The sequence below is a fragment of the Notechis scutatus genome, chromosome 16 (assembly GCF_049901735.1).
Source record: "Notechis scutatus isolate UNSWTSFEM ecotype Mainland chromosome 16, rNotScu1.2, whole genome shotgun sequence".
In the NCBI taxonomy this organism is placed as follows: Eukaryota; Metazoa; Chordata; class Lepidosauria; order Squamata; family Elapidae; genus Notechis; species Notechis scutatus.
The window spans coordinates 4,036,386-4,064,275 of NC_142024.1; the positions used below are offsets into that span (position 1 = coordinate 4,036,386).

General features: G+C 46.1%; 1 protein-coding gene across 2 annotated transcripts; it reads left to right on the plus strand.

Annotated features, from left to right (window-relative positions):
• The first annotated feature begins 1,876 nt into the window (after positions 1-1,876).
• C16H1orf159 (chromosome 16 C1orf159 homolog) lies at positions 1,877-23,061 on the plus strand. Of its 2 annotated transcripts, none has more exons than XM_087944627.1 (8): positions 1,877-1,992; positions 14,897-14,972; positions 15,622-15,726; positions 16,953-17,018; positions 17,152-17,286; positions 18,145-18,170; positions 18,696-18,723; positions 20,167-23,061. In XM_087944627.1, the coding sequence occupies exons 2-8, from the start codon at positions 14,927-14,929 to the stop codon at positions 20,259-20,261; spliced, it is 501 nt and encodes a 166-aa protein (XP_087800753.1). In that variant the 5' UTR covers positions 1,877-1,992; positions 14,897-14,926; the 3' UTR covers positions 20,262-23,061. The 2 variants fall into 2 exon arrangements, with proteins under 2 accessions (XP_087800753.1, XP_026537380.2); XM_026681595.2 differs by lacking the exon at positions 1,877-1,992 and adding an exon at positions 10,659-10,767.
• The last annotated feature ends 4,829 nt before the right edge of the window (positions 23,062-27,890 follow it).

Consider the following 27,890-nt stretch of genomic DNA (forward strand, 5'->3'; position numbering starts at 1 on the left):
GTTTCCAGCCGCCAACATACGTTTTCCAGGTTGCTGTGTGGATAGCTCTGGCTCAAAAAATAGAAACTCTCTATTATAATCTATGGATTATACAAAGCCTCGGCGTGGATGAGGTCTTAATTTTCAAGAGGACATCTGTTGGAGGCTGTGGAAGCCCTGGTCTTTTGAGAGCTTCTCCTAGAGTCCAGCTTCTGTTCCCTTTGCATCCAAAACACTGAAAATATCTGACTTTGAAAAAAAAATTGTATTACGATGCTCTGCTGGACAAATGTTTTAAATATTTTGCATTTGAAGGGTGGCTCAAGATATGAGCTGGAGGAGGTTTGCCTGCCCAAAATCCAACCAGCAAGTAGAAAACATCTGAGGGAGAACAGCCCCTTTTGACAGTTTTTAAATTTCATGCTCCGGTCTTTGTAATCGTGGCTTTCCACACCACTCCGATGTTATAGAAGCAGACAGTGTGAGTTAAAAAAAGTCGAGCCATAATCACACGAGGAAAGTTCTTCTCCTTTTAGATGTGACACTAACCCCCACCCCCCCAAAAAGCAGGTTAGCTCTGGCTAACATACCCTCCAGAAAAATGTGGTGCCTATTTGATTGTGGCACCTTGTTTGTAAAATCATAGAAGTTGGCCATCTCTGTCTATGACCTGCATAGGTATTGCTCGGATAAACATTTGCAGGAAAAAAACACTGACATATGAATCTTATAAACCCCTAAATTTTTGCCTATCAAATTTTATTATTGTTTGTTCATTTACTTGGTTTTGGGGCGTCCCCTTTTGACCTCAGATTTATTTATGCCGGAGGTGTCCAACCTTGGCCACTTGTAAGACCCGTGGACTCCAAATCCCAGAATTCCCCGACCGGGAGTTGAAATCCACCGGCCTCAAAATGGCCAAAGTTGGACACCCCTGATTTATACATTTAATTATGGCCTAAAAGGAAGAAATGCAAACCACTGGGCTCAAAACAACCTCCCTTTTAAAAAAATGCTAACATTTGTGTGTATATAGTAATTATAATATGTTCTGTTATATTTCAGTACATATAATATTGTATAATAATATTAGAAGTTGAGAAATTACGATTATGTATATCTAAATAATAATATCTTTATTAGAATTGTATGTAAAGTATATTGACCCAGACATACACTGTCTACCAGGTATTTATGGATGTTAAAAGAAAAATCATAAATAAAATTATATTGGGCCATGGATTTTTTATATAATTTTATTATATACAAATTTTATATATCGGTGGGGACCACAAAAAAAAAATTCTCTGCTTTCTGAGGAGGAAATTTGGGGGGAAAATGACTCGGCTTTTTAAAAATAAAAATATAATTGCCTGCTAAACCATGAAAGCTTATTATAGGATGCCATTCTTTTGCACATGGGGAGGGCAGAATCCATATTGCCTCATTTTCTGACAGAATTTTGGGGAAACTGTGGCCTAAAATTGGAGTGGCCTCAGGTAAAGGATGAGGGTTACAGGTGTGCAGGTATATTGTTCCTCGCCTACTTTTGGGAGATGTTTAAATTGGCACAGGTCCCAGAGCTTTTAAATTATATTGTGATTTAAAGCTGAGATGAATTTATGAGGCACAAAAATTGCCCCCCAACCCCCCCAAAAAACACACATAACCCCTTCCCCCTCTTTCTCTCACCTGAACCCTTTGCCTCAACTAGAGGCGTCTGGTCTCCTAGCAACCTCAAGATGGCCTCCCCCGCCCGGGCGGATCTCTGGTTCTTGTAGTCTCCGCGGCCTAACCCTCTCAGCATGGCGTCCCAACTCGGAACTACATTTCCCGAGAGGCGCCGCGGGGGGACGAGAGACGCGGGGCCAGGCGGGACGGCGTCTACCTGGGCGAGGTGAGAGGCGCCGCCGCGGGGGTCGACGGGAAGCGTAGTTTCCCGCCCGATGCGCGGGCGGGCCGCGGCGGAGCCGGCGGGACTACAAATCCCAGGGAAGAGCGGGCGCACGCGAGGTAGGGCCACCGTCTCAGGGCGGGGGGTACGAACGGGAGCCGGTGGCGCGGTTGGCGGCCGCGGCCAACGGCTGCTCCTGCGCCCGCGCGCTCAGGTGAGGCCGCGAGGGGGGCGCGGTGGGCGGGGTTAGCGGCGGCCCCGCCCTTTGGGGGCGACATCGCGGGCGATCTCGGGTTCCTGAGGTGGCTTATGGGGACAGGTGTCCAGCTCTGGCCTTGGGTACCCCCCCCGAGGTGGGATGGCATATCCGTTTCGCCTGCAGGGCGCGGGATTACAGCACCCAGCATCCCCTGCCCCCCTCCAGGGTGATGGGGCTCCTGATCCCCGCCAACAGGCGTGCAGAAATCGTGCCTTCCTTCTTATGCAATCCTCCCCTGCCAGCTTGGTCCATTTAAAGCTTAGCACCCATCCTCCCCTGCCCGCCTTTCCCAATGCCGTGCCTTCTAGATCAGTGGGACTACCCATCCTTCCAGCAGATGCAGTGCCTTCCAGATCTGGGGGAATGCAATACCCATCATGCCCCCCACCAGCTCATCGTGCTGCTTTCTTAGACCACTCTGCCCATCATCCCCTATCAGCACGCCCTGGGCCGCCCTCCTCTGCTTTCCCATTCAGGCCTGACCAGAAGTACATTTCCCATCGCTCCCAGCCAGGCTGACCTGGGAGTTGTCATTTTACGTGTAATTTTATGCCTCTGATGGTCACTTGGAAACTCGGCTCTTGGTTGCCTTTTAAAAAGCCTTGGCGATTTTTAATTCGGGCTCCCAATTTTTAGTTCCTTTTTATATGGGAGGAGGAGGAGGTGGTGGTCGTCGTCGGGGTGCAGATCCCCCTACTCACAGCGGTCTGAGCTGCTCTAAAACTTGATTTGGGCTGAAAAAAGCAGAAGTAGGAAGTTTCCGCCAGAGAATGAGTGACCTTTGCAGCAGGTACAGCAAAGAACTAGCTAATCAGCGGCAAAAAAACATGAAAAATCCCCCCCAAATGCAACTGGCATCCTAAGTGTGCAAAGTTACACTTCCTTTCCCTTATGTGGCCAAAGGCCACCTTAAAGGAGATGCCACCAGACTTCCTGTAAGTTAGGGTGGTGGCTTCTTAAACCGCTTTTGTCTTCTAAGAAAACAATCAAGCAATGCCTTTTCTCTGGTGCTCAAGGAACAGTTTCCCCATTGATTTCGCTTTTGGGAGGGCGTAAATCTGTAGGTAAGCCATAAGTTTTTAGGCCTTCCTCCTCCTTCCCTGCCTTCATGAGAACCAGAAGGAGCAAATGCTGGGTAGAACAACACAGGATCTCAAGATAGCTGGTCACAACTTTGCTTGTCTCCAGTGTGACATTTCTAATTGTCAAACAAGAGGGCTAACATATCCTTTAGTATACCAAATAAAGATGAAGTACTATTCTGTTAAAAAAAAGAGAGAGAGAGAGAGAGAGAGACTTTCCAACTGACTGCTAAAATGCTGTGTTTTGGGCTCCCCTTTAGAATTTCCAGCTAAAATGGGTTTTTCCCTTCAGGGAATGAAATTCCTGAATTGGTCAAAAGAATGCTGTTTGGTGTCCTCAAGAGAGGAAAAAATTGTGGAATTGGCAAACTAGAAGAATCAAGAATCAGAATAGAGCTGGAAGGAATCTTGTAGGTCATCTAGTCCAACCCCCTCCTCAAGCTGGGAGACCCGATACCATTTCAGACAGGTGGCTGCCCAGTCTCTTCTTAAAAACCTCCAGTGATGAAGCACCCACAACTTCTGGTGGCAAGCTGTTCCACTGCTCTCCCTGTTAGGACGTTTCTCCAGGTTGCTTCTCTCCTGGATTAGTTTCCATCCATCGCTTCTTGTCCTGCCTTCTGGTACTCTGGAAGATAAGTTGACCCCCCTCTTCTTTGTGGCAGCCCCTCAAATACTGGAGTACTGCCATCATGTCACCCCTAGCAAAAAAAGGAGGGAATAAAACCCAGGGTACATTTCTGTAGCAAGGGCCTTTATCGCGTCTCTAGATTTGCTTGGGAAAATCCTCTTTTAATGGAAGCTCGTGCAGCCTTTTGGTGTCTTGGAGGGCGAAAAAGAGCGAAATTCTCGGTGTCCTTTGAACTCGTTCCTGGAATGACTCAAAGGAAAGTTGATGAGTCAAAGTCTGGGCAGGGTAACCAGCTCGGCAGGTTCTGGAAGTCTGGCCAAACGTTGTAAGAGAAAGGGCATCTCCAACCAGCCTCCAATTCTAACGTGGTTGAAGTTTCCAAGGTACCAATAAGCTGCTTCACCTCTTTGAGATTTTGTTAATTTTTAATAAAATGGAACTGGTTGGTTTTTCTTTCTTTCTTTCTTTGCTCGGCTGTTTTATCACCCCGTGGGTGCTAATGAGAATAATTTTTCTAGCCCTACATGCCGGCTATCAGATCGTCCCTGATTAACGCTCTGCTACCTAGGAATTTGGCAAAGCAGGGAGACCTGGCATTTGCAAGCTTTTGCAAACTTTCCAATTGGTTGCATCCAGTCTGGCCTTCGGGTCATGAAGGAAGGAAGGAAAGAAGAACAGCCATGGCTGAGAGAGATTACCTGTGACTTTGACAACTTTTGCTAGAAAATTGAAAGATCGGGGAACAGGTTGGTTTCGTGCCTTTTAAAGATTCAAAATTGGGGAGGGGGGGAAGGTTGTTGAATGACACAGCTTCTGGGCCGTGCCTTCCTTCTGGGCCCTGCTGCTAATGATCCTCATTTACATTCCAAATTAAATGTATACATTTAATCCGTTTATATTATTTCCTCTGATTAATTCCCTCGCCCTCGAGTTTTGCGATGTGCGATGACAAAGGAGCTGTTTTTCAGCGTGCGTTTTGAAGCAGCGGCTTTGATGTTCCCGGTTGTTGGAGTGAAAAGCTTTCCTTTTCGGTGGCGGTCAAAAAGAACTCAGAGACGTGAGTCTCATTGATTGGGGGTGGGTGGGGAGGAAGAGCCGAAGGATGCACCCACCTCATTCATGGGGGATGTAAGCCTTGGAGTGAGAAGAGTGACTCTGAGAACGCGCAGAAGGCGACTGAGGAAGGAAGTGAAGGTGGGAAGGAGGCAGCAGGAATTCCAACGTCCAGTCTGGCCTCACACACACACATACATACACACGCACCAGTAAAGAACAAATAGCTTGCCCAAATAGTTATTCTCCTTCCCTGTGTTACACCAACACAGTTGGCCCCATGCCGTGCCAACCACAGTTTTGACACTGGTTGTCTGAACCAACTCAAATGGCGTTGGAGAACCACGCACGTCTGGATCCTTTGGAAAGATTCCGCTTCCTGCTCCGGCTTGAGTTTTTAACACACGTCTGGAAAAGCTTATTTTATAGAAGCCGAGTTGCTGCCAGTGTGTGTGTGTGTGTGTTTTTTTTTTTTAATTGACGAGCAATAGCCTGCTTTGATCGCCTTGCCCCTTTAATCAGCTTAGCTATTAAAGTATTAGAAATCTTCACCCCTGCTCGGGTGCAGCAGCTCGGCTGAGTGGCTGCGCCGGAGAATGTTAAGTACAATGGGGGGGATTTGCTATGGGGGGGAAAAAGTGCGGAGGCAGGAGCTGCGGGGCCCTTTGTGAAAACTCAGTGGGCATAATTTTCCCATTTTCGTTGCCCATTCAGTTGGTTCTTGGGACTATTAAAAAGAGAAAAGGATCGATGCGAACGGTCTAATTTATAAATTGATACGTTAAGGTGACTGTTTGGGATCCAAACCGTGCTCTCTTTTCATTCCTCCATATCCTGCTATCTTCCTGAAACTGGCTAGCAGCAAGCCAGATACCAGGCACAGCTTTGTTCAAATCTGGTGCTCTGCCTTGGACTAGACAGAATAACAGAGTTGGGAAGGGACCCTTGGAGGTCTTCTAGTCCAACCCGCTGCTCCAGTGGGAGACCCTATCCCGATCTTCCAGGGCCTGAGAAGCTGGCAGGTGTCATCAAAATAGCAACATTTCAGGCCGGCGAGATGGCTTTTCGGGGACAAAAATAGGCTGGGAAAGGAAACGGGCTGGTTTTAGATCACCTTGTGGTGCGCTTTCCCCCCCTCACTCTATTTTACAAGCAGGTGTCTTCCCCATGCCATTTATATCCGTATCCTGTCTCTTTGCTAAATTGTGATCCTAAAGAAGAGGCTGATGGAGAGAGAGCTTGGCTCCTCAGTCCTGGATCCAGAAAGCCAGGAACAAGTCAGCTTTTTAAAACCCATGATACGGCTCCTAAGCAGGAGGGGCTTTGATTCAAGATCAAGGGAGGTAGTAATGCCACTCTACAAAGCCTTAGTAAGGCCACATCTAGAATCCTGCATCCAGTTTTGGTCACCACACTATAAAAAAGATGTTGAGACTCTAGAAAAAGTGCAGAGAAGAGCAACCAGGATGATGAGGGGACTGGAGGCTGCATATGAAGAACGGTTTCGGGAACTGGGCCTGGCGAGTCTAGGGAAGAGAAGGACCAGGGGAGGCAGGATAGCAGCCTTCCAATATTGGAGGGGCTGCCACAGAGAGGAGGAAGGGGTCAAGCTACTTTCTAAAGCACCCGAAGGCCAGACAAGGAAGAATGGATGGAAACTGAACAAGGAGAGATTCAACCTAGACAGCTTGCCATCAGAAGTTGTGGGTGCTCCATTGCCTGAAGTTTTTAAGAAGAGATTGGACAATTTGTGTAAAATAGTATACAGTTTCCTGTCTGAGCAGGGGGTTGGACTAGAAGACCTCCAAGGTCCCTCCCAGCTCTGTTCTGATTGATGGATTGAAATAAGGAGGAATTCTCTGACAGGCAGAACAATCAACCCATGGAACAGAAGTTGCCTTTGGAAGTTCTCCATCCCTGGAGGCTTTCAAAAAGAGACTGGACTGCCCTCTGTCAGAAATGGTATAGGGTCTCGTACTTGGGCGGCGGGGGGTTGGACTAGATGACCCTACAAGGTCCCTTCCAACTCTGTTAATCGAAAGCCTTCCATTTCAGCTCAGCTCTGCGCCGGGCAGCCATTCTGCCAAGTGGATCCGTCTCCTCGAAGGCGCGAGAGAAATATAGGCTTAGCCACGATAAAAACAACAGCAGCTCAATCTTGAAAGGAGACAGATCAATTCTCGGGCCCCGTAAAGGCAGATAAATGCCAGCCCAGCAGCCAAGAGTAGCAAACGGTTCTCGGAGCCTCTCTTTACAAATTCGTGGCAGCAGAGAAAAATCGCCCCATCGATAATTCTGGTCTGGTTAATAAGGACATGATCAAAAGACCCATCTCCCTAACCCCCCCAATCCTTCCTACGAGTTTTTCTTCTTTTTCAAATCAGACGGAGGCGAGAGATCCATTTTTGGCACCGTGTTAACAGCCGCTCGTGCGAGAAGGATAAGACGGGTAGGTGGCCGATTCCCTTGAGACGGCCTTTCTCATTTTTTTTTTCCAGCCAAGCCTGGCTGGTTTAAGAAGAAACCCAGGTTTCCAAATAAACCACCTTGTCCCCCCAGATGAGACCGTCGTAGCTGGCTGGTTACCGTTCCAGATTTGGAGAAGGATTCATCAGCCAGAGCCTCCCTTTAATGATTTTTGGCTAGTTGGAAGGCATGAAGATATTTTTTTTCCCCTCCTGCCCAATATTGACAAAACCCAGATGTTCGCAGCGATGCCCTTATGTAGTACAGCGTTTGTCAACCCTGTGCAACTTTGAAGTGGTGTGGATTTCAGCTCCCAGAATTCCCCAGCCAGTTCTGGGAGTTGAAGTCCACAGCTCTTAAAGTTGAGAAATACTGACCTAATTCCAGAATTGGAAGAGGTGGGAAATAAATAAATGTTTAGGATCACTTACCTGTCCCAATTTAACTGAAGATACTAAGATGTTCGACAGGTGAGTACCTGCTCGGCCAGGAAGGGTTATTTTCTACCTTAGAGAAGATTGGGGTTCTCCTGCATCACCCTTTTCCAAGAAAACATATAATTATTAGGTAATTAGGAAGTTACTATTGGATTATAAATACATCAATATACCGTATATCTTTATGTAGCTATGGCAAGGAAGCCTGGATCATCTGCTGAGGAAGAAAGGCAGGAAGGGTCTTAGGAACTCTCCCCCACTTGATATTCCCCCACGCAGCCCCAACCGGTTGTTCTACAGCTCCTTGAAGACCAAGGAAGCGTAGAAAGCCAATAATGATCAAAGTGACAGAGAACTCGCCAATCTCTGCTCATGTTTACCAACCTCCCTGATTTCAATGGATTCTAGGTGGAGAGAGGGGTGTTATTAGGATGATGGTTGGTCGCACGCGCGAGCCAGAAGTTCAGACTGGATTTGGCCTTTTTTTAGCCATCTGTCGAGTCCTTGCCAAGGACCTGGAATACGCAGATGTGGGGGTTTGATGTGGGTTAAAAGTTTCATCACAGGATGTAAGCTGTTCTGAGTCAAAGCTGCCTTTTGTAATTGACCGATGGGGATTGTGTCAATGCAGTTCAAGGGTAGTAGCATTGCCCCCCTTACCGGAGTGTTGTAATGACGAGGCAGTCGAGTTGTTTGATCATGAACAACTAAATCATGATGATCTTTATTGGAGTCTAGTCTTGCATTTATACGCATTTTTAGTTATCCTCCATCACTGGTTAACTTTGGTTACTGCTTAACTTTCGTTACTGTTTAGCACAGTAATTATCTCTAGTTAATGTCTAACATATGTTTACTTCCTCTCTCTAATCCTCCTTTAGATTAGTGACTTTGTTTACCTGAGTTGTAATTGCTTGGAAACATTCTTTATCTGAGGTTTGCCATCCGAGATTGGAACATTCCTGCAATTACAACTCTACACTGGAGCTGCTGAAGTTCAAAAATTGGGGATCGTTCAATCCCTCTTAGTTCATTCTCTTGCCCGTTTGTCTTTCATAAGGACGACCCATAAACTCTTCCTGTTTGGATTCTATTCTTTGTTGGCTTCCCAAGTAAAGTTAACTTAATTTGGGCCCAGGTCTCCGCGGAAAAGGGGGTGAGCTGAAAAGCAGACCAAGGCTCTGCTTCGCAAATAATAATAATAATAATAATCACCCCATCTGCCAGATGTGGGCAGTTGAATCCTAGAACGGAGATGCTCGTCTATTTAAACCTACATATCATGATCAGATGTAAGTCTGATCTGAGCTAGTGGCTCTCTGATCCTAGGAATGAGGGTTTTTTTAAAAAAAAATCCAAGGCAATGGGTTGCATCAAGAACCCTTTTCTTATAGGAAAGGAAGGCTTGTAAAATGAAAATTTGTATGCCTCTCAGTTTGATAGGCCAGATTAAGAGGAAGCCTTGCCATTTTCACAGACCCACAAAGCTTTGATGCGTCTCTGATGTGAGAGAGGAAATGGTGTAATTTCTATCAGTTTTTCACTCTCCTTTAATATGTTCGCTTGGTATCCGATGCGATAAATTCTCAGGAATAAACAACGAAAGCTCGGCTTGGGTTAAAATCGACGGATGTGAAAAGCTTTCATTCCTACTCTCTGTGCTTTTCAAGCTGTATTTAGTATTTTATTATTATGTTTTTTTTTAGAGATTAAAAGATGCTTCATTTTCTAAGGCTGGGAGCGAAAAGGAGGTTCAATTACCACTTGAAGGAGGCGCGTCCTTTTTTTTCCAATTTGGGCTTATCAAAAAGCCAATTTGTTCTGTGTACTTCATTGGATTCCTTTTAGCTTTATTATTATTATTACTTTCTTTCTTCTTTTTTTTTGCCGCCCGCCCTCCTTCTTTTTAATTTGATCAAAATTGCCTTTTATGTTTGCTGGAGTCTTCTCCCAATTGTGCATGCCAAATTAGAACTTAATACAGCCTCACAAATGGCTTCATAAAAGTTATTATCGTTCTCGGAGTTTATAAGACGTAACTCATTTTGCATCCCTTTGGGTTGCTAAGGCAGGAGAAGGGTGGAAATGATTGGACTGCCAATTGTCAGAAATGCTTGGGCGGGGAGTTGGGCTAGATGACCTACAAGGTCCCTTCCAACTCTGTTAATCTATATAATTCTCTACCCTGGCTTTGCAAACCTTGGCTTGTGGCTGTTTGCAAACCCTCGGCTTGGCCGCACTAACCAGGGTTTTTGAGCCCTCTCAAAATTGCTTTTCGTAAAACTTAGGTTTAAATCTCATCTGGAAGTTTTGCTTCCTTGGGATTTGACCAAGATTGATTCATACAAAATTGGTAAAAAAGTAAACTACCCCCCACCCACCCTTATGTTTAAATTCTGCCTCTGCCTACCAGCATCCATAGATATTCATCAGGCTAGCGTCCTGTTGGTATATGTGAGAGAGTTGAGGACTGTTTGGAAACTGAAGCAGTATTTGCTGTGTGAGCGAGAAGGAGACAGCAAGGAGCCTGGCCATGGCTTAGTTCAACTGTTCTATACTAAAGCTGCTTGCTGCTCTGAAACTGAAACTGAAACTCCTCTGCTTGTGTTTTGCATTTGGAAGAGATTTATTTTCAGGTGGGGAGGGGGAGTAGAACTCCTTAGCATCAGAGCGTGTTAATAATAATAATATAGGGAATACTAATGGCTCTGATGGTCATTTCTAAAAATCCTTTTTTAGTGAGCCCCTAGAAGCCAAGAGGAACATATGTGCCAAATTTCAAGTTTGTAGGCTTTACGGTTCTGGAGATTTAGTGACGATGCGTGAGTAGCATTTCGCCTTTCATATATATAGAGAATAAAGATATTTCTTTTCTTCGTAGGTTCATCTCAGACATGGCAGTGCCCTGTGTCTTCCTTCTAACCGTGCTGGGAGCAGAAGTCACCAGCAAATCCACTGACAGCTTGGTAGGTGCGGTTTGTGGCCATCGGCCAAAATCGAAAATAAAAAAGGAAGAGATTAAAAAATAAAAGAGAGAAGCTCAGATTAAGCCACCACACCAAACCCCGTGACAGGAATTTGATCAGTGGCATAATCACTGCTGGCTCATTGGCTTGCGAGTTGATTGACGGCTCTCCTCCTGGGGTAAGCTATGGCTCTAACAAGCCACATTAGGTCCATTTTTTCCTTACTCTGAGGATGCTACGAGGGAGGTTCAGTCCCGGAAGCCATCTGTTCCTTCCAGCGAGTATCTGGAAGACCGCAGAGCGTCTTAATCCTGATTTCCAGTTGTGATTACTGATCACTCCAAATGATATTAGTCTGTAGATCGGATCAGCCTGGATTTGTGAATGAGAAAGCTGGTTTTTTTAATAAAAAAACAAACACTCCCCCTCCCGTTTTCTGTGAATGCTGGCTGGGGAATTCTGGGAGTTGAAGTCCACACACCTTCAAGTTCCCAAGGTTAAGAAACACGGTTCCACACGGACAAAGCCTGCCTTAATCCCTCCAAGTGTGACTTACAAAGGCTGAACTATATGTTCTTACTTTTCGTCCCTTCCACCTGCTTGTAGGTGATTCGCTGTATTAACCGTGATTTAAAGCATCTCCAAATTTCTGTTCGAGGAATGAATTCCCAAAGCCTGTAACTTATAGTCTGCTCTGAACAAAACCAGTTCTCGTTTTTTATCTAGGAAGGCAAGAAAAGATTTCTTTCCTGGTCAGAAGTTCCTGGCCTGGTAGAACTAATTTTTTTCTCCTTCTGCCCCAGTCATCCATCCATCCATCCATTAATGCATTCATTCATCTATTCATTTATTGATTCATTCATTTATTCATTTATTCATTCATCTCCAAATATGAGCTCCAGCCCACCCAACAACCTTTGAACTCCCCGGCTCAAAGCTCTCCAGATTTGAAGGATTGCAATTCAGGACGACCATTTTAAAGAGGTTTCTGACAGCTGTGCTTTTTGGCTACAGTGAATAATTGGACAAAACTAGTGAGAGGTTTTAGCTCCCAGATTCAGAAGCATCCAAGTATATGTTTTCTTGCTGGTTTCCCCATTTTTTTTTTAAAAAAAAAAACTTAGATGCTTCTTTTCTCTTGTATCTAAATGAGTTCAGGATAACCCAAATGAAGTTTAACTAATTTTTAGCTAGCATCGTCTTTTAGGCCGCAATTAAAACCTTCTGGCAGCCCACAATAGGAGGAAAATCTGATTATTTTTTTCAGCAGCTCTGTGGAATTTTCTGTTCGATCCAAGGCACCAATACAGCAAATGGGATGGAAGCAGGGCCTTAAAATGGCTCTTTATTTTCTGCAAGCCCTCTCTCGTGTCAAATACAGCTAGTCCTCGACTTACAATCACAACGGAGTCCAACATTCCCGTTGCAGAGTGAGACATGGGTTGAATGAGTTTTGCTCCACTTTCTTGCCACAGTCGCTAAGCAAACCATTACAGTGGTTTAAGTTAATAACCCGGTCGTTAAGTGAATCTGGCTTGCCTTGTCAGAAAACCGCACAGAGGTGATCTCAGGATGCTTTGACCATCATAACTATGACGCATCCGAATTTTGATCCTGGCACCGACGGGCGTAAGTGTGAAAAAAACGGGTGTGTAAGTCCCTTTTTTCCGGGGCCGTTGTGACTTCAAACGGTCGCTCAATGAACGGTCATAAGTTTGAGGACCGCCTGTCTTCTCCACGTCACGTTTTTTCCAGGGTTTTTCTGGAGGGAAAGACAAACCTGACCTCCATCTCTCCGGTTTTGAAATCCCCCAAACCCAGCACCGCGGCCTGGGTTGAATTATTTCTTTTGTGCGCGCCGTCCATCAATTCCGCAGCCCATACGGCGGGCTACAACTCCCAGGAAGGAGAAAATACGGCTCCAGTCCAAATGCGGCTCAAGATCAGCAGGCCTTAAAGCATCCGAGCAGCCAGCGCTTGGCAGGAAGGCAGTAAGTTTGAGAAGCTTGGCCGGAGAGCGCGGTGGTTGTGTTCTTCTTGACAAAACTCATTTTCAAGGGGCCAGTTTTCTGGATCGATCCTACCAATCTTGATTAAAAACCAACGAGGGGTTGGGAGGGGTGGTGGTGGCTTGGAGCCCCAGCCAAGCCGCAAACCTCACGGAGCAAAGGCAGGACCGCCGTGTTCCCTTCTGGGAAACTGGGCCTTCCGGATGGTAAATAAAACAGCAGCTTTCATAGCGGAACACCGAAGGAACGGGGAGAGCAATTTTACGCCCGGTGCGTCAAATACTTGGCAGGAACCAAAAAAAAAAAGTGCTTTGGAAATGTTGGTGGTGAGCTAGCTGGGATGGCGTCGAGCCAAATGACTCTGGGCAAGGAGTCAAAAAGGAAGCCACCGACAGCTCAAGACGGGGATTCTAGATGGGTTTTCACTCCGGTGGGAATTATTATTTTATTTATTTATCAAATCAAAGGCATAGGTCAGCTGTGGGATTCAAATTTTTTAACAATGGGTTCTGTGGGCGTGGCTTGGTGGTCATGTGACTGGGTGGACATGGCTTGGTGGTCATGTGATTGGCTGGGTGTGGCCAACTCAACATCACTCACATCAAGGCACACATCTCGCCTGGTCTCTCATGACTGTGGGGATGCTGCAACAGTCGTAAGTGTGAAAAAAAGTCATAAGTCACTTTTTTCAGTGCCAGTGTAACTTTGAATGGTCACTCCACACAAGCAAAGTACCAGCAAAGGAGGGGGAAAAAACTCCAGAGAAATTCCTGAGACAGGAAGTCTAGTCCTGCCAAGAACTCCTGCCAAGGGTTAACGGAGAGGCAGTTTCTGTAAGCAACACCAGAATGTTTCCTTCCTGCCTTCCTTACAGGATTAGGCCAGTAATTTCTTCTAACAACCGGTTCTCCCAACTGCTTAGAATGTTAACAACCAGTTCTAGCGAATAGGTGCAAACTGGAAGAATCCCACCCCTGGGCATGCGGTGTGTAAGGGGGTTGCATGCACATGCACAGAGGTGCACGGTGCATGCACGGGGTCGTGAGTGCATGCGCAGGGGGGCAGGAGGTTGCGCATGCATTGCATCATGGGTGCAGACACGCGAGCAGACGCACACTTTTGGCACTCAACATGGAAAAGGTTAGCCATCACTGGCAGAGACAATCTGGAGTCTGGAAAAAAAGCCAGGAGGGGCTGACTTTGAGATTTGCACCCCGTTTTTCCCCCCCTCCTGCCAAGATTCCTCCCACCTTATAGAATTATAGAATAACAGTGTCAGTTTTGGAAGCCATGTTAGCATCAGTAGCTTCCATGCTGCCACATTCTTGAGCCTGGGAAAATGGGAGGGGCAAATTTCTTGGAGCATATATGGTTAGACATAATAGCATTCTTTTTTTAAGTCAAGGTCATGTTATTTCTGCACCTGGGTGAGGGGATGTCTCAAGTTGGGACGGATGGTGATTGGGGCATGTGATGCGATGAGGGGGTGCAGGGGGTGGATTTGTAATATTTTACTTATTGCAGGGAAACCCAGAATTTTCAGATTTGGGATTTCCCAGATGTGCCAGTTTACTACTCTAATAAAAGGAACCTTTGAGAAGATGCCCGTCTCGGAAGTTATGAGTTGGAGTTGAGGTTTTCTGGAATGCTAACAAAAGACTGTTGGAAGGGACCTTGGAGGTCTTCCAGTCCAACCCCCTGCTTAGGCAGGAAACCCTACACCAATTTCAGGCAAATGGTTATCCAATGTCTTCTTAAAAACTTGGTGGTTGGTGGTTCTGCATCACCATTAAACCCTCTTTCCAATCGGCCTCCGTGTTTCCAGTGTCTTTCTCCCCACTTGGAACTGAACCCAGGTGGACGTTTCTTTCAACAAAACCAAGCGGTGCGTCCTTTTCATTTCCCCCCCAACTACAGTTGTGGTCTCTCCTCTGTCCTACTGTTTTATTTTGGTTCTTCGAACGAGGTGGTGCCACATAACCCTGACGGCAATTGCATTGTGATTTTGGTATTCATACTGGGGGGTGGGGGGAGCGGCAAGAGATTACCAAACAGGGTTGGTTCTAAGCAAACAAACTTTGGAAAAAAAATGGTTTTTTTTCTCTCTTTCCTTATGCTAGGAATCGGATGCAGAATGCTGTGTCGATGCAATGGAAGCTAACAGCACCTGCCTCTCCAACAGCCAGTGCACTCCAGGTAGGCAGTTAGTGTGGTTGGGGCTGTTGTCGTCCACTGGCAGCCTGTGGAGACAGCAACAGCGAGTCGGACAGCGGGGAGGAACATGGGCCAGTCCAGGAGTCATCCTTCCTTCCTTTCCTTCCTTCCTTCTATCCGTCCTTCTGTATTTCTAATTCATGTTTTCCTTCCTTCCTTCCTTCCGTCCTTCCTTCCTCTATCTGTTCTTCCTTATTTCCAATTCATTTTCCTTCCTTCCTTCCTTCCTTCCTTCCTTCCTTCCTTCCTTCCTTCCTTCCTTCCTTCCTTCCTTCCTTCCTTCCTTCCTTCCTTCCTTCCTCTATCTGTCCTTCTGTATTTCTAATTCATTTCCTTCCTTCCTTCTATCTGTCCTTCTGTATTTCTAATTCATGTTTTCCTTCCTTCCTTCCTTCCTTCCTTCCTTCCTTCCTTCCTTCCTTCCGTCCTTCCTTCCTCTATCTGTTCTTCCTTATTTCCAATTCATTTTCTTTCCTTCCTTCCTTCCTTCCTTCCTTCCTTCCTTCCTTCCTTCCTTCCTTCCTTCCTTCCTTCCTTCCTTCCTTCCTTCCTTCCTTCCTTCCTCTGTTCTTCCTTATTTCAAATTCATTTCCTTCCTTCCTTCCCTTCCCTCACCCTTCACACCACACAGGCTGCTACAGGCGGTGGAACGAAGACGGCAGCAGCAGCTGCGTGAAATGTGAGAACGAGACCCTCCCTGCGGCTCCAGAATACAACCTGACAGACTGTCAAAACGGTGAGTGGCGGATGCTCTTCTTGTCCTCACCTTTGGGGCAGAGATAATCATGCTCTCACTGCTTTTCCCTTCTCAGCCCAGCAGAGGGCGGGAGAGAGGCATTTGAAGGTTCAGGATGCCTGGATGAAAAACAGCCCAAGATTCTAGTCCTCCTTGTTCTAAGAGGGCAAAGCAACATGGTTACGAACGGCTTGTTGATTTGACATGTTTTGAAAAGCCCCTTGATAGATATCTTCATTATTTTTTATTGCATTTATTAAATTCATATGCAAGGCCACCTATAAGGTGGCTCTTTACCTTGGTTAGCCTTTCGTTGATGGTTTTTGATGAGCAATTCCCGGCCTCCAGTCTCTCCTTTTTCTTTCTGCCTTTCCGACAGTAGGAATACAAATTCCCGCCCATGCGATGAATGCCAACGCATAGCTTTGGGAATTGAGCTGGTTTTTTTCCCTTGTGCCTAAAGCAAAATCCGAGCAATGGAACCAGGGAAAATAAGACTTGTAAATAATTCTTCTCTTTTTGTTATGGTCCGCCGGCAGCCTGTGGAGAAGGCAGCAGAGTCAGACAGTGGGGAGGAACATGGTCCAGTCCGGGAGTCTGGGGAGGACTCGGATGAGGGATCTGTGTCCGACACAGAGATGGGACCAGGGCCACCTGGGAGTTATATGCAGACTCTGGAGCCTCCAGAATCTGGCAGCAGCGAGGCAGAGGAACAAGGGGAGCCTGTTCCCAGTGCGCATATGCGCAGAGCTGCCAGAAGGCAAGAACAGTTAAGACAAAAGAGGCGACTCAGGAGTATGGCTTGGAGGTGATTGGCCTTCCCATAACATATAAAGGAGGAGCAAAGGGACAGGAATCTTTGCAGGAAGCAACTATGTTTGTACTGGTCGGTTTGAAACCTGAAGCTCGGTGTTGAATTTGTGTTCTGTTTTGGCCTCGTATAATTAATTGGCAATTTAGTCGTTGGCAGCATTTCAAGGAAGATAAAGGTGTGTGCTTATCAGACTTATCCTGAAGGACTTTGGCAGACTTCCATGGGACTCTTTACAAACTGTTTCAGGCTCATTACGGGCTGTGAATGACTAAAATTCACAGCCGTTGAAATAAAGAAAAAAAAGGGTTTTGGGACTAACGTGTGTTTGTTAGTGTCTCCATAAGACTTGGTCAGAACACTTTTGGACATACTTTCTTTCTCTCTTCTCCAAATGTATGGCTTTTTTTTCTAGATGCAGCCGGAGAACTGAACTCTCTAATCAACATAACTACCCTAACTCCAGAGACCCTCGGTGTAGGTGAGTCAGGCCGAAGAGGCGGTTGGCAAGACCCTTGCCTGCAAATCTAAGGATTAATTTGCAACGTTAGGAAAAAAAAAAAAGGACGTTCCCTTTGTGAGATGCTTCTCCGTTTTGTTTTGGCTTCATCTAGGAGGCCCTGAAGTCGCGGCTTCCCTAATTTTTGGCACCTTTGTCATCAGCCTCTTCCTCATCCTCTGTGTTGCATTCTTCTTCTACCTCAAACGTGCCAATAAACTCCCCAATCTCTTCTATCGAAGAAGCAAAGGTAGGTTTGTCTGCCGGCTGTTGCAGAGATGATGATTAGCGGGGCGGGAGGCTAAAAAACATACGAAGAAAGGTTGCAGGAATTGGGTATGTCTAGTCTTGGGAATAGAAGGAAATGACATGAGAACAGTGTTCCAATATTTGAGGGGCTGCCCCAAAGAAGAGGGAGTCAAGCTATTCTCCAAAGCACCTGAGGGCAGGACAAGAAGCAACGGATGGAAACTAACCAAGGAGAGAAGCAACGTAGAACTAAGGAGGAATTTCCTGACAGTTAGAACAATTCGTCAGTGGAATAATTTGTCTCCAGAAGTTGTGGGTGCTCCATCACTGGAGGTTTTTAAGAAGAGATTGGAGAGGCGTTGGTCTGAAATAGCAATACCAATAGCACTTAGACTTATATATGCATTATAGTGCTTTCCAGCCCTCTCTAAGCGGTGTAGAGTCAGCCTCTGGCCCCCAACAATCTGGGTCCTCATTTGACCCACCTCGGAAGGATGGAAGGCTGAGTCAACCTTGAGCCTGGTGGGATTTGAACTGCCAAATTGTAGGCCGCTGGCTGCAAAAGTAGCTTGCAGTACTGCACTCTAACCACTGCGCCACAGAGGTTCCTTATGGTTATAGGGCACAGGGGGTGGACTAGAAGGCCTCCAAGCTCCCCTCCAACTATGTTATTCTGTTATTCCAATCCCCCAGGGGGAAAAAAATCACCTTTGGATGGTTGGAAGAATTTAAGATTCCTCTCCTTGGCATTTAACATGGGTAGGGAAAGCAGCCTTTTGCTGTCGGTGCACATAATTGAAACAAGACTTCTCAAACCATCTTTTATTTTTTATTTTTTATCCCTTTCTGTGTTTCCCAGGGTCCATTGTACAGTCTGCTGAATCAGTAAGTACGGATCCGTCTTTGGGGGTTTCCAGGAACTTGCAAAAAAGCCTTACAAGGAAGCGGCCGAGGATGATGGGTGGGGAAGCTGCCAGTGGCGGGAAGGTCCTAGATGTCTCCTTCCTCCAATCAGTTAGCAAGCATGGTTTTTTTTCCCCCCCCCCAGAGGGTGGTGTTTTGCAATCAGCAGCAGAATTGAAATGCCTGCACCAGTGTTTTTCAAACCTGCGCATTTAAACTGCATGGATTTCAATGCCCAGAATTCCCCAGCCAGAATGCCTGGGGAATTCTGGGAAGTTGAAGTCCGCACGCCTTCCAGGTGGGCACATTGGAACAACACCGGTCTGGATAATACAATTCCCAGTAAGAAATTACGGGATGAGATCACCATCAATCCCTCTTTTCCCCCCCCCAATTATGGGTAGAATCGGCAATTTTCCGGGAAAACGGGGACATGGGGGGGGGGGGTTATCTTAATGAAAGGCTGTCTCATTTCCAAACCTTGATATATATTTTTTTGCTTTATAGGCATCCATGTTATCTCCACCTTCTTCAAGTAAGGATTTCTTTTTTTTTCTTTCTTCCATCTCTTGCTTGTGCAAAATGCCTTCTCCGGGTGTCCTGGGTAACAAGGACTTCTTTCAGCAGGAATAAGTCCTCGAGTTGTATCCAGAAAAGGAAGATTTAAAGAAAAAAAAAAATTATCCCAAGAAATCTCTTCTTAACAAAAAGCATCTCTTTGTTCCCCTGGCCCAGGCCTAACTACAACGGCTCGTAATGGTTCTCTCCCCGTTTCCACTACCCTAAATAGTTAAGGTTCTTTTAAAACAGACCAAGCAGTGCAAGAGTTTTACAGGAATGCTTGGGGTGGGGGGGAGGGGGGGAAGCATTTTTTGAGCGTGCCTTGCCGCCTCCAACAGTTCAATCTGCCGGAATAAATTCCCAGGTGGCTCGTTTTGGGTCTCTGCAGACTGCAAATGTGTGCGCTGTTTCGGGTGGCGGGAGACTGGAGCAGAAAAAAATAATTACAGTTGGGAGGGGCAGTGGGATTTCTTCCTACCTCCTGTTCGTCAACAAAATTGCCTTAATAAGCATGTGGAATCGGAGGCTTACACCGCCTCCTAGGGAGGCCCTTGTTTCCCAAATCAAAATAGTGTGTTCTTTTTGCATATTGTTTTTAAAAAAGCAAGGGTTCCTCCCAATTTTTCTTTTTTTTTAACTTTCTTTTTTTAAAAAAGTGTGTGTGTGTGTGTGATGGGATGAGCCGATGTTGGAAGAGAAAGATACAGAAATCTGTTGTGGCCCACCGGCGGCTGACGGTGCTGGCAGCAGAGTTGGATAGTAGTGAGGAGGTTGGGGAGGAACCTGGCCTGGTTCTGGAGGCTGAGGAAGGGCCGGACGAGGGCTCTGCATCAGAGGCAGGGATGGGGCCAGGGCAGGCTGGCAGTCGGCAGCAGCCTTCGGGTTCGGACAGCAGTTAGGCGGGGAAGCTTCTGGAGCCGGTTCCCGGCCTGCGCATGTGCATGATTACCAGAAGACCAGAACAATTGAGAGAGCAGGGTTGACTCAGAAGTAAGGCCACACCTCGCAGATGATTGGCCCCTCCCATAGGACATCAAAGAGGAGCGAAGGGGACGTGAGCTTTTGCAGGAAGCAATTAGTTTGTCCAGTTGAGCCAAGCTTTAAAAAGTTCTGTTTGACTCTGTGTCAAGTTCGGCCTTGCCCTGCATTTGGCAATTAATTCTCTGGCCGCATCCCAAGTGCGATAAGTTGGGTGTTTATCAACATTCCCCTGAAAGACTGTTTGTGAAGCCTGGCAGGCTGTGAATGAACGTAATTCACAGCCGTGGAAATAATAGAGGTTTTGCCTGGGACTAAGATTGCGTTTTATGCTTTCTAAGGAAGCTTAGGTCAGAACAAAATCCTTTGACTGAATGTTAAAGCCTCTTTTGTGAGACTCGGGATAGAAACTAACTGTGTCTCTCTCTTTTGGCTCCAGTCCGGAAACCTCGTTACGTCCGACGCGATCGTTCGCTCGCCTCCTCTACCACCAGCACGACTCTGTCCACTGAGACCCGGGTCAGCAACGTGTAGCTGTCGGGACTTGTTAAATACTAGGCCAGCCATCGAGTCACCGAGAAAGCACCTAAGTAGAGAATCGGCAACAGGAGCCATCCGGCTTCCGTGCGACGAGTGGACTCGTTCCAATCGGCGGGAAACGGGGACTCTTAACACGTTGGGTTAGCTTTAGGAGAGAGAGAGAGAGAGAGAGAGAGATGTTTCTGGCGACCCGGATGGGACGCCAAATTTCGTTTTCCTGGTGGCCAAGCATCTTCAAGAAGTCTCTTTGCTCTGGACCCTGTGATTTCTATGGTTGGGATTGAGGCCTCCTAGCCAGCGAGGAACCAACCGCCTTGAGGAAATGGCCATGCTTCAAGGGAAACTCAAGTGCCATATTTTGGGGGTTGTGTATGCATTTTTTGGAAACAAAATGGCATTGAAAATGCTTTCCAGAGGGGGGCTGTTTCTCTCAAGATGCGGGGTAGGCTGCTAGAAAGCACACTCCCTTCTTCCTGTTGTGTAATTTCTTTATTTTTCCTAGAGTTTGACCGAGGCCTTAAGCTCAGGGCAGCCTTGCCGTTTTTTGAGCATCCAGATAGGTTTGATTCTCCCTTTTTAATCTTCTTCGTGCCCAAGAAGGACCCAGCCAGGTTTCCCCTTCTTTTAGTAAAATCCTAGCCTGCTCCCTGAGTTTTGTGTGTGTGTGAGTGTGTGTGAGTGTATGTGCGTTGTGCGGCCAAACCCCCACCTTGGACAGGCCTGGCCCGTCTTCCCCATGACCACACTTGGAAGCCCTTTGGAGTTAGCTCTTCAAGGGGTCAGCAGCTCACCCCATGGTCTCCGCTCGCCAGCAGCTAGAAGAAAGGTGAGTGCTTGGGAACACAGCTAGTCCTTGACTTACAATGGTTCATTTAGTGACCGAAGCTACAACGCCACTGAAGGATGTCACATTTATAACCATTTTTCACAACTTTTGTAGCATCCCCAGGGTCACGTGAATTACATTTGGATGCTTGGCAACTGGTTCACACTTACGACCGTGGCGGTGATCCCCTTATAAAAGTGACGGATGGAAAATAACCAAGGAGAGAAGCAACCTAGAACTAAGAGGAAATTTCCTGACAGTGAGAACAATTAATCAGTGGAACAACTTGCCTCCAGAGGTTGTAAATGCTCCAACACTGGAAGCTTTTAAGAAGAGATTGGATAACCCTTTGTCTGAAGTGGTGTAGGGTCTCCTGCTTGGTTGGGGGATTGGACTAGATGACCTACAAGGTCCCTTCCAACTCTATTACTCTATTAAAACCTCCAAGGTGCCTACCGACTGTGTGAACCTTCTGGCAAGTGAAGTCAATGTGGAAACCAGATTCACTTAACACCCAAGTTGCTAACTTATCCATTGCAGTGATTTACTATGTGGCTAAAAAGGCCACAGAATGGGGCAAAACTCAACAAAGGTCTCATTTAGCAACTGGAATCTGGAGCTCAATTACGGTTCGTAGGTCAAGGACTACCTGTCTTCTCCGGACGTCCAGTTTGGTGCTCCGTTAAAAAAAACAATCTACATCCTTCAGGAAGGGCCCAAACCCAACAAGGGGTTTGTCTCTGCTTTCTCGTCTCCACTTTCCCTCTCTCCCACCTGCGACCTGTGTGCATGTCCTAACTCGAGTCCGTCCTTATGCAAATCGAAGCGGGCCACTCCTTAAAACTTTCCAAAGGCCATGCCAAGAAATCCAGCCGCTTTAAATCCCCCCGTCGGAGAGTTTCTTCAACTCTCTTTTAATTGGGGGTTGTGATCTTGATGCAAGGGAAGCTAGCTAGGGTCTAAAGAGCAGCGGCGCCCATTCCTGTGTAGGCCAAATGTTTCGGGCCCAACGGGCGTTGTGGTAGCCACACGCCTTCCCTCCGAAGGCAGCGTGTCTTTTTCCCTAAAGTAGGACGTTGTCTTCTCCCTGCCTTGCTTTCCATCAAGGCCGCTTTTTGGGGGGGGGGGCTTCCTGAAGTTGTCAGAATAACACAACCCCACCCTTAGCGTTGGTCACGCTAGCTGGGTTTACGGGAGTTAAAAATCCAGAAGGCTACGGCCAACCACAGGTTTCTCTACTCTTGCGATCCCTTTCAAAAAAGAAAACAGAACTAGTGATTATTTGTGTTACCGAAGTTGCACGGTTATTAATTTAGGATCCTTTCCTTCCACGCGGAAGGAAACTGGGAAACTGACTTGGGAAGTTGCCTGTGGATGTCCTGAAATTCTTCTGTCTTTTTTTTTTTTTTTTAAACTCCTTCTGAATTGACCGAGATTCTATGCAATGAAACCACGCAATCTCCTTACGCACCGAAGCCAATTTATCTTTCCTCCCTGCTGCATTTGTGGCTTGCTTTTAGCTGGGGTTATTGTTATTATTATTTTTAATTCCATCCTCTCCGGATGGGATTTTAGCCAAAAGCCACCGCTCTTTGTTTCGTTGCCTTGTCGTGCGTTTCAGCCCTCAAAAAAAGGACACCTCTGGAATCCTCGACCCATTTGGGATGCATTTCTTATTTCAAGACTGTACTTTTCTTTCAATTGCACCCAGACTGAACTGCAGCCGCCTGTAGAGGGGTGGAAATGTGTTTGCTCTTTCGTCGGAAAGGGTGAAAAAAAAAATCTGTCTTTGAAGTGAGCCATTGAAACCAAAACACTGGAATAGATCAGTTGTTGTAGTTTTTTAAAAATCCCCTTCACACCATCGTGTCAAATGCAAAATGTGTAGCTTTGTATTATACATATTTTTTTCACTCCGTCCTCTTTCACCACTCCCCTCTCCCCTGAATAAAAGCACACCGAATTTGACGTGGTGTTGTTGTTTTTTCATGTTCAGAGACGGCTGATCTTGTGCGTTAGTTGCATGCGTGGGCCAGTTTGGAATTACTAACCTGCAGGTCGGTTTTTCTTGGGAGGCTGCCCCAAAACTCGGTCTATCAGCATCAATATCTGCACAAACAGAGGGATAGAATCAAGATCACGTGAAGGGTTAATAACACCCCTTTATAAGGCCACACTTGAAGTACTGCATTTGGTCACCACGATGTAAAAAAGACGTTGAGACTCTAGAAAGAGTGCAGAGAAGAGCCACAAAGAGGATTAGGGGACTGGAGGCTAAAACATATAAAGAACGGTTGCAGGAACTGGGTATGTCTAGTTTAATGAAAAGAAGGACTAGGGGAGACATGATAGCAGTGTGCCAATATCTCAGGGGCTGCCCCAAAAAGGGAGTCAAGCTATTCTCCAAAGCACCTGAAGGCAGGACAAGAAGCAACCAATGGAAACTAATCAAGGAGAGACAAGAAGCAACCAATGGAAACTAATCAAGGAGGAATTTCCTGACAGTTAGAACAATTAATCAGTGGAACAATTTGCCTCCAGAAGTTGTGAAGGCTCCAACACTGGAAGTTTTTAAGAAGAGATTGGCAACCATTTGTCTGAAGTGGTGTAGGATTTCCTGCTTAAGCAGGGGGTTGGACTAGAAGACCTCCAAGGTCCCTTCCAACTCTGTTATTCCATTTCTAATAAAAGCAGAATATCACAGTTGATTCTATTATTATTATTATTATTATTATTATTATTATTATTATTATTATTATTATTATTATTATTATTATTATTATTATTATATTATTATTATTAGTGAAAGGGAGGCAGTTGGTTGTGGGCTATCCCTCCCTCTGCTGTCTGAAGGAAGCGATTTTGGCTTTCTCAAAACTGCTGCTTCCCTCTTCCTGCATAAATCAAGTTTACAGGAACTGGGCCTGGCTAGTCTAGGGAAGGGAAGGACCAGGGGAGACAGGAGAGCATCTTCCAATATTTGAGGGGCTGCCACAGAGAGGAGGAAGGGGTCAAGCTATTTTCCAAGGCACCTGAAGGCCAGACAAGGAATAATAATGGATGGAAACTGACCAAGGAGAGATTCAGCCTGGAAATGATGAATTTTCTGACAGGGAGAACAATCAACCCATGGAACAGAAGTTGCCTTCGGAAGTTGTGGGAGCTTCATCAATGGAGGTTTTCAAAGGGAGATTGGACTGCCATCTGTCAGAAATGGTGTAGGGTCTCCCGCTTGGGCGGGGGGGTTGGACTAGATGACCTACAAGGTCCCTTCCTACTCTGATTATCTGTTACCTGTTAAGTTTTCTGAGCTGAGGGCACCAAATGAAGGCGATAAAAATGTCCATACTCTCTCCTGGCCCCTAGAGGGAGCCCGGTCTTCTCAATCTAAAGCAAAACACCGAATTACGGGTATTCTTCGATTTACAACTGTTTGTTTAGTGGCCTTTAGCCCCTTGGCTGAACCCCTCCGAATGAAATGGTAGAAGATCTCCTGCTTGAGCATGGGGCTGGACTAGATGATCTCCAAGGTCCCTTCCAGCTCTATTCTGATTCTGAAATGGGCACTTGGCCTCATCATTTGAGCTGCCCTCCCCCTCGCCATTCACAGACCCCCCATTTTTTTCCTAGATTCCAACCTACCTTACCTGGCTTGGATATTGCAAGCAATTGACCCGGCCCGACTTTTCTATAAAAGCGTCCTGCCTGGGGAATTCTCGGAGTTGAAGTCCACGCAACTTTCAATAAGTCGAGAAGCACTGCTTTAACCCAAGGTCGTCACTCTTGATAGTATTTCCTAGCCACATTCGGTATTGCTGGAAAAACCGGGGGCCTTTTTTGAAAGACCCCCCACTCTGCTAAAGGTGCTTGTTTGATGCAATTGAGGTCGAACCCCAAAACTGAAGCGGCGTGGGCACAAAATGGGCACGTCGGCTGCATTATTTGATACTACAGTATATGACTCCAATAAAGTCCAGCCAATCTGCAGCTTCCTAAGGTTTTGAGAAAACGCCACGCTCAATTTGCATTTGGAGGGGCACAATTCCTTGTAGAGTCTTCTAAAATCTCCACAGGTATAGAAATGGAAGAATCATCAATTCACCAAGAAAACCAGGGAGATGCCTACATAGACAGTATATAATGTGCCTATATATAAATAAAGTCTTAACAACTAAAGAGTGTATTTAACTGTAGCAGGAATGGACAGTTCCCCCTGGACCAATTAAACTCCACTTCCGTATATAACTAGCCAAGAATAAATACTTCCAGCAAAATAAAATATAAATTTTGTTTTGTTTTTTTGTTAGCCTGGCTTTGCTTCCAGATAGCTGCTGTTCCAAATTACTTGCAACAAGCTTATAACTGTCTAGGATTTCTCTCTCCTCAAGGAAAATCGTTCAAAAAAGATAGAGAGGATGGTGAATTGCCTTGGCTGAACCTTTGCCACTGGATTCGGGAGCAAAGGAGGAATGACGGTGGCCGTCGGGAAGGAATGGAAGTCGCTTCTGCCAAGTCATGGGGTGTGTTAAGATTGATTTATAAACAGTTGGTGCGTCTACGCAACCAGCTCCACGAACTTCCCAGCCTTTTTTTCCATCTGGGATCCTTCCGTTTTGGCAACTGACTGCCGAAGGAACAGAGAGAAGGGGAACAAATTCAAAAGTTTTGTTTTGTTTTGTTCTGAAAGCTGGATTAGCGGAAGAAAATTTTGTGTTTGGTTTGTCCCCCGGTGATGCGTCTTCTGTTTTGCTGGGAGATTGCAGCCTTTGCTGGCTCCTTTTCTTCGTGCCTGTCCTAATTTAAAAAGAAAAAAAATGGATATATATTAAGTTTGCCTATTTCACTTTTTGATTAAACAAGCAATAGGGATGCTGACATTTCCAACCATCAGCCAGCCTTTCCCAGCTGTCTGCAAGGAATATAAATCTTCCCATGCTCCACCATTCAGTCAGAACCGAAGAAGCTTCTTGGATGAGAAGGGAAAACATCTTCAAGGAAAAACAAAGTCCAGTTGCCGTTTGGAGAAGAAAAAAGCACCTTTGAGTCTCTTTGGGATGGCTGCCCAATGCTCATGCCACTCAAAAGGTCATTCAGAAGGTTAAAAAAAGTCATTATCTAGTTAAGGAATTGCTGTTATGAATGGATTCATTTGATCGTTGCTGCTTTTTAATTTTTAATTTTTATTTATTCTGAAATGTATCCGCCTCCCATCTCAACTACGCCTTTGGTATTGCAAAGGAAAATCTAGACAGCGAGGAGGTTTTGAAAAATATTTCAGCTACAGGGATGTGTGTGTAAACTGCCCAATTTTGTTTTTAATAATCTTTTCCCCCTTTCTATTAAAACTCCATCGTCCGATGCAAGCCATCAATTGCAGTATCCTGTCTAAAACCCCGCTTACTTTAATAATGTTACTTATTCACAATCCTTTTTGCGCGCCAATATATTGCTCGGATTTATAGTCTTATTAAAATGTTTCAAGCATTCTCCTGGAAGGATTAACATGTTACAAAGATGGTATTAAGGACCGAGTTTTAATTCTTGGAAGGTGGTTTGGTGGGTTTGCATTTTGACGACAAAACTTGTCATACTGGGGTTTTTTCCCCCCTCCCCTTTCTTTTTAGAAATCAATTTTGTATGTATTGTTGTTCAGTCCAATGGCTTTGTAAAGTAATCAGCTTTGGAAAATATCTCTTTTCGCACCACAGGAATTGTCGGAAGTAAATAAATGAATCAGCAAATATAAAGAGAGGCGGAAAAAAGGGCTGGCGCACTCGAGTTGCCGCCTTCCTAAAAAGATTTTGCACATGCTGGGCCTTGATTTTGATTTAAGCAGGCAGGACTTACTTAACACGCTAACACAGAGTGGAACCTCCAGTGTTAGTGGCAGTTGTCCAATCAAGTCAAGGGGTGGGATTCAAAAATCCCAGCAACCGGTTCGCTGCCCAGTGGCTGGGTGGGCGTGGCCATGGTGGGCGTGGCCTACTGGAACGTCCGGGAGGGCCATTTTTCGCCTTCCCAAGGTCCCAGAGGCTTCCCTCGGGCCTCTGGGAGGGGGAAAATGGCCTTCCCCGGGCTCTTGAGGCCCCCCGGAAGCTGGAAATAGGCCCATCTCTGGACTTCCAGTAGGCCCGTGTTTTCCCAGAGCCTCCACACGGATCCTGCACTCGAAAATGGGCCACGTGGAGACTCCTGAGAGGACCGGACATCTGGTTAAATTTAACATCCAGTTCGGCCAAACCGGTCCGAATCAGTAGAATCCCACCCCTGAATCAAGTGCATGGTAAAAGGACAGTCGGGTGCCGACTTTACAGCTGGAAGGAATTTTTAAATACATCGGAACAGGGAGATTTCCAGACACGTAGCTACAGAGCCATCATACGTACAGGCAGTTCTTGACTTAACAACTGTTCGTTTAGTGACTGTTGGAAGTGACAAGGGCACTGAAACAAGCGAGTCACGTGATCACCATTGGTGACCTTCCCAGCCAAGCATCCAACATGCAAAGTCGGAATTCGCTGAATGACCTTAACAACTGCAACGATTCATTAACCGTAACAAAAATAGCAATAGCCCTTAGACTTTATATACCACTTCACAGGGCTTCACAGCCCTCTCGAAGCGGTTGACGGAGTCAGCTTTTTGCCCCTAACAATCTGGGTCCTCATTCTAGCGACCTCGGAAGGACGGAAGGCTGAGTTGACCCTTGACCCGGTCAGGATTGAACTTCCTGGATGTGGGCAGAGTTAGCCTGCAGTACTGCATTCTAACCCTGGCGTCACCAGGGCTCTTAAAAG

Bases quoted from the DNA above. Each gene is read 5' to 3' on its own strand.
- C16H1orf159 (XM_026681595.2), top strand. From the start codon at position 10,696: ATGGCAGTGCCCTGTGTCTTCCTTCTAACCGTGCTGGGAGCAGAAGTC. The intron at 10,768-14,896 runs GTAGGTGCGGTT...TCCTTATGCTAG, and splicing joins GCAAATCCACTGACAGCTTG to GAATCGGATGCAGAATGCTG. The intron at 15,727-16,952 runs GTGAGTGGCGGA...TTTTTTTTCTAG, and splicing joins CCTGACAGACTGTCAAAACG to ATGCAGCCGGAGAACTGAAC.